The sequence below is a fragment of the Poecilia latipinna genome, unplaced genomic scaffold, assembly GCF_001443285.1.
Source record: "Poecilia latipinna isolate Pla-1442-1.1 unplaced genomic scaffold, P_latipinna-1.0 Scaffold1844, whole genome shotgun sequence".
NCBI lineage: Eukaryota > Metazoa > Chordata > Actinopteri > Cyprinodontiformes > Poeciliidae > Poecilia > Poecilia latipinna.
The window spans coordinates 174731-181281 of record NW_015114460.1 but is presented as its reverse complement, the minus strand read 5'-3'; the positions used below and the strand labels follow the sequence as shown (position 1 = coordinate 181281).

The 6551-nt window shown below is 39.6% G+C and overlaps 1 protein-coding gene across 5 annotated transcripts in view; it reads right to left on the bottom strand.

Moving 5' to 3' along the window:
* ppp2r3b (protein phosphatase 2, regulatory subunit B'', beta) overlaps positions 1 to 6551 on the bottom strand; it is a 27248-nt gene that overhangs the window by 11846 nt on the left and 8851 nt on the right. For 4 of the 5 annotated variants that reach the window (XM_015014748.1, XM_015014752.1, XM_015014751.1 and 1 more), the window contains exons 3-4: positions 649 to 834; positions 198 to 301 (exon numbers count right to left, since the gene is read on the bottom strand). In XM_015014748.1, coding sequence (XP_014870234.1) covers positions 198 to 301; positions 649 to 834 — 290 coding nt within the window. Of the gene's footprint in view, positions 1 to 197; positions 302 to 648; positions 835 to 4707; positions 5185 to 6551 lie in introns of those variants that run through there. The other variant, XM_015014753.1, reaches the window with a different exon arrangement.

Here is a 6551-nt window from a genome sequence, read left to right as displayed (position 1 = left end):
TTTGTTCCCACATAACTCATAAGTATGGGGGCTGGGGCGGGGGGGGGGGGGGGGGGGGGAATCAGTAAAGATGTGTTTTCAGTGACCATGTTCCCCGAGTGAGCGGCCACTATTGTTCAGAGGCCAATGTGTGAGCTATTTAGCTGGGAGAGAATGACCCAATGGTCTAGCGGGAATAAAAATAGCTATTGTCTTACTTTCTCCACATAGCCACAAACTTGTGTACTGAGACGAAACCCGTCCTGTCGCCTCCAGCTGAGCAGAACAATGGCATTTTCCAGTAGAGGGGACACTCGCAGGCCTAAGACAGAAAAACAAGGCAGTGCATGACAAGGGCAGCTTCTAAAAGACAGCAAATGCAAAAGAAATACAGATGGGAGTTTTAATTCAATACTATGTTTGGTGGGGGAAAAAGGCAGTATTATATCATTTACAGAGTTCCCTAAGTAAACTTAGCTGTCCTTGCTCTCAGGTGCTCCTCAGGCCACTGACCACATTCCTTAGCAACACGGAAATTATATTTTCCAATCGGAGTTTTTTTTTTTTTTTAAACCAGCAAACATTCAAATCGTCGGAAGCCAAATGGCACCAGTGAAAATAATCCGCCAGTGGGCGGCCGGACCGCGATGCGACTGCTCACGTTCTCACCTTGGCGACCAGCCCCATGTCTTCAATGGTGGCCCTTTCATTTGGGAATTGCGAAAATATTTTCTCAATTTTGGAAATGAGGCCGTCGATGTTGAGGTTGGCTTGGGGCCGGCCCTGTGGGAAGTAAAACTTGGGAATGTTTTCGCTCAGTGCAGTGGTGACCGGCTCCTCCGTCCTCACCTGGGCCTGAAGAAGAAAAAATAAATAAAAACAAAACGGAGACAAAAACTGTTAGCTACTGACACAGCAAAATGCTAACACAGCTTAATCCACATGTAGCCATGTCTCTACCCAGTCTGAAGACCTCATCAGGGAAGGGCTGCGAATACTTAGGACTCATAATCATTATCCACTTATCTGCAATAGATATTCCTGATGAAGTTAGGATCTGATGGTAATCCTGATGAGCATGAAGTCATATGTTTCAGTAATTCTGAACATAATTTTTCCACTAGTTAAATTTTTTGTAGCTTTTTTGAATTCTATAAGCTCAGACAAATGTAGGTAGGATTAACACGTCAGTCTCCCAGAGCAGTTTTTGACCTTTATTGCGTGTCGGAATAATCAATTAATCACATGATAAAATGGATTTGATCATTTCCATTCTATTGACTTGTATTTCCTGAAGGGCAATGTTATTTAAAGAGACACCGTAACCCATTGTATTTGTGGTTTCTGCTGTGTGTGATTTTTATTTCCTATTTATTTATTGTTTTTGTTTGTCATGTTTTAGTTTGTATATTTAAAATATTTTCCAGTTCCAGTGTGAAGTGTTCTTTAAAAAAGAAAAAAAAGAAAAAAAGTAAAGTTTATTTTTTACTGAGAGAGCAAATCTGCATCATTGTGCCATTATCAATATAGTACTTGAAATTGTCTCAAAACAACACTGTTTATCGCATCAATCGGTGGCAACTATTAAAACTGTAAAAGTGCACTTTGTGGACACTTTTGCATAACCTTTTCTAAAATGCACTTCATCATCGGTGTGGAGGCTTTGAAGATGTGAAGCCAGGTTTTCTAGTCTGAAATTAGATTACTAGAAGCTATTATATGTTCTCTCAAAAACCACAATGTTGACTCCCCAGGGATCAATAGAGTACAATGCTATGATGCAGGAATGTTTGTGGTTCACGATGAAGAAAAAAAACAAGCAGAGACATCTTTGCACAACGTAAGAAAACTGCTACCTGATGAGAGGCAGTAGTGTGATATGTGTAAGCGACAGACTTAATGGTTTAATTATAGGGGGCATGCAGTGCATGTGTTAATTTTAAATTCTGACAGGAGACACGTGAGGGCTCCACAGTTAGAGGGTCAGCTATAGGGCAAAAATATACCACAGTGTCTGTTCTGTAAAGGCCCGACTTCTATTTTATCACAGTTTCCCCAAAGCAAATACAAAACTTTTAGAGAAAAGGAAAACACAAAGAAGCATTTGGATCATAAAAATCATCAAACTTGTGTCAAGCATAACCGATATGCAAAACTTACAGTTCAAAGTTGGCTTGGTCTTGAACACAAACCGCTTTTAATTCATACAGTGCACCAATGCACATCTACATAAAAATTGTTTTATAAAGCTTACGGAAAGGAGACAAAGGGAGCAAACAGCCTTGTATTTTCCAAATATTTTATTTTTCCTCAAATTCAGTTTTATTTTTAACCAAATGTGAATTTTAAATTTGGTATTTCTTGTTTCACAAATTAAACACATTATTTCACCTAAAAATGAATAAAATTTTAGGTGAAAATTTTAGATTTTTGCAACGATATTACATATTTTCAGTTATTTCCAACTTAGAAGAAACCTGTGCTTTCTTTAAACTAAATAATCTTCAGGTGTGGACTCTAAAGTCTTTAAATGCTCTGCCAACACTTTTTTCTAAAAGGGCTATTTGAGCAAAAACTTGTAACTTTCTTGTATCATGGATCTTAGCAAAGGAAGCAGCTTGTTGAAGTGTCTGGCTAACATTAGGTTGAGTCACCACTTCTGATAAAACACTGATAAATTAGCTAGTAATGTGCTTTTTTGTTGATTTAGATTTGATTAGTGTTGATAAAACTTAGAGTTTTTCATCGTGGTAAATTTCATTGACTATTGTTATAGCAGTGAGCTAACTCGGTGCTCAGCTAAAGGGTGACAAGATAAGGTGGGTTTCATATGTAATCATCACAAAAATTAAAGACAAACTGATTGGTGCACCCCTACATTTTAGACCAATTTACTTTGGATATTACATAATCTAAAGACAGATCTTTAAACTTCTCATTAGTAAAATAGGAGGCAGCAAACTGATTTTTATAACTTTTCCCACAGGTGTGAAGACACAACTGTTGCGGTAAAACTTATTCAGTAGGAATCATATTCTTGGTGGATTCTCTAGTTTGCTTGTTTTCACACCAACAGAGTCTAATTGATAAAAGGTGAACTTGACTGAACCCAACTCAGCCCCAGGGCTGTGGGAGTTGAATCATGCTTTTACGCTTCACATTGATATCTGCTGTACTGATAAACTCTGTTAAACTTCCCGATAACACAAACATGATATCACTGTTAAACAATATTGAATAAAGCAGCTGCATAATCTTTGAAAGAAAAAGAAAACTGGTGCACTGCTGGGTTCTTATCAAGTTCTTGCTATTATTTCTTTAAACAGCAACAGTCTTCTAATACATATACTCAAGTGTAAGGAATCCCAATAAGGTTATACTAAAAGAAGACAGCAAATATGCGTTTCTTCATCTGCTTAGATCTTTCAGAACAAGTAAATAGACTCATTTTTTAATTGGGTTCACTGATTTAAAAAAAAGTTTTAGAGTATTGCCACTTCAGATGAATTGATGCAGAAGTCAGAATAATCTTCTATTGGACTCAAACCTTCTTCCTCTATTAAAGAACGAAAACCTTCAAATCAAACCAAGAAAACAACCATTGCTAAAGACTGAAATCACAGAATGACAAACACTAACTGTTAGTCAATTTTCATTCATCAGCAAATAATACCAAATAAGAAGCATCATTTTAGATCAAATGCACAATGAAAGTCTTCTGTAATTGTGATGCTTTTGTTGAAGTGGGATGTTTGTCGTTTTCTGTAATTGCCCTCCTTTTTAGTGGCAATACAAACAGCAGAACTTTAGGCTTGTCGAAGTCTCACCATCACCACAAACTCGACTGGAAAACCATTTAAGTCTCCAACTGTGAAGACTTTGGAGTTATGAGACGACACTGTTAAGATCCCTGTTTTGTGTATCACAAAGTGACATTTAGTTCAACCAAGTAATAAGAGTGTAGCATTTTAACAACATAATGACAGGTGAAACCAGTTGCAGTCAGTATTGTTATGTTACGCTGTTAATAAGGCAACTTGAAAACATGATGCTACCATCAGGTCCTACACAAAGGTCCATTTGTTCGCCCTAATAGATTTACAAATGAATCGATTTGTGACTAATAATGAAAAACACACCCGCACTGCATCTTGTTAAAAATATTAAATAATGCCTCTGGGGTTTGTATTGATTCAATATCAATAAAGATTTCAACAACAGCTTATTAAGGCCTTTAAATTCTGGACCTGGCGCAAAAGATGCTTGTAAACCGCAAGTGATAATCTGCTTATTTTATCATGACAAATGACAAATGCTGCTGATCCTCTGCTTGTCAGTGCTGTGTGTTGGTATCAGCCATGGCTATAAAAGGACATAAACATCTCCTGTTGCCCCGCGCTGTTCCCTCTCTCGCTTCATGCTTGCAGAGCTCTTGAGCACAACTGTTAAGCCACATGACATTTTGCACATTGCAAATGATGTGGTCTGAAAGAAGACAGGGAAGCAACTGGACACAATGTACCAAAACAGAAATATAATCAGATTGAAGAAAGTCCCCCCAATCATCTTTGGAGAGAGAGAGAGAGAGAGAGCCCCCCCCACAAAAAAAAACTTCTTGTTACCTTTCCTTCAGAAAGTTCAACAACCGTTTCGTTTCCGCTCTAAGAACGAGAAACGACGATGACGTTTATGACACAAAAGTTCAGCACACTCAATAAAAACACCTGCCTGTCCTTGCTGGAAGGCTCTGAGCCTCTTCTTGAACCGAGAAGGCAGAACAAAGTCGCATCCCCGCGCCAGGAGAGCCAGCTCCTTCCTGAGGTCGGGATCCTGACGTAAAGTAAGCTCCCTCATCCTCATCTTTGCTCCAGACAGGATGGGGCAGTTGCGCGCGCGCAAACACAACGCCTCAATCCAGCGTTCCCCTCTCTCGGCCGCGCAAACCACAGGCGATCTGCACTGCGACTTCACCACAGCGGAGGGTCCTCCTTTGGGGGGTATGTCCCTGTGATTGTCCTCTGTCAGCCTCAGAGCCTCTTAATGCAAGAGAGCAGCTGCAACTGTGACATTCCCTCCCATTCCAGATCTGGTCGCAAAACCCTCGGCTCTTGCCTGCTGTCCCTGACTCTACCTAACGTGCACGTACACACATGTGGACGGGTCAGGGAGCTCTTGCTTCAAAGCTGTTGGTGGAGATAAGGAGTGACTGGGTGCATGTGTGTGGAACTCACTTTGACCGTGTGTGATTGTGTGTGTGTGGGATGGGAGGGGTGTGAGCGGTGGATCTGCCCTTTCCAGTTTACATTCCTCCGTGCTCGTGGAAGGGTTATGTAAAGAGACGGGACTTGTTGTTGCCTGCAGTGTTTGGCGATCAATTGGGAAGATGCGCCTTGATAATGAGAACGCGCTGCTCGTGTTTACCGACGTTTCTCGTAAAAAGCTTCCACACGCTACGCTTTGGCGAAACTTTGTCCTTGATAAGAGCCCGAAAATCCAACTGGATGAGAAATCCTGACATTACAGAACAATGAGATTCCTAAAAACAGGATCTACCTCGAAGGCTACACATTACAGTATAATAATCTGTAATAAACTGATCCTGAAAGACATAATTAAAGGAAAATTTAAAAGTAAACAAAGTAGGATTTAGTACTCCGAGATAAAATAGCTGCAGGTCAAGCCACAATTTCATCACACATATTACAAACTACTTAACATCCAATCTTTGTGATTTTTATTTCGACTTCCCTTTGCAAGCTTCAGCTGCCAGTCATTCCAGGTCTTATTATAGTTGATGGGCAATTGAGAGCGGGAGAGGGGGCTAGGGGAGGGCGGCATGTCAAACTCAAAGAATGATTACCAACTCAGTCTGAGCCTATTAAAAGCATCACCAAACACTGTTTGGGCAACCCAAGAAACTAGATATGGGGAAACAAGAGTGTATCTTTAGTCCTCAAACAAACATCCACTTCCAGTTTTCGCTGCCCTGGAATGATGGCAAATTCACCTGTCTTGCATTAATATCCAGATCTGGCAGCTCAACAGTTGTCCTCCAAAAGCTAACTATACAGAGAGATATGTAGTCCGTCGTCTGACAATCAAAAAAATGACAGAATGCCCACATGGGAAAGGTAGGTCAACAAACCTTTATGTGTTTTACGACACTATTATTGTAAACAGAAACTAAAAAAAGCTTGCCGTTTTTTCTTAGGTTCACAGAATCCAGTTTTTCCACTGGTTTGTACAAACCCTGTTGTTGTGGTTGTACGCCACACAGCACACTGCACTTCCTTGAAAAGGAATGTATGAAGGCTGTTCACAGCCTTAGACAGAAAACTTTAATTTGAGAAATCAGCTGAGCTCAATGTGTCCTGAGACGGTCTGCAAATTGGCACCAATATAAATATATCTCTTTATAACCATTTACATAATCTATACCTAGCTAGAAAATCTGTTTTTCACATCAGCGCATTGTATCTTTTTTTTTTTTTTTTTTTTTTTTTTAAAACTGATTTATAAAAGTGGTGTCCCCTCTTTTTCTTTTTTTTGTTTTTTTTTTTTTTTTTTTTTTT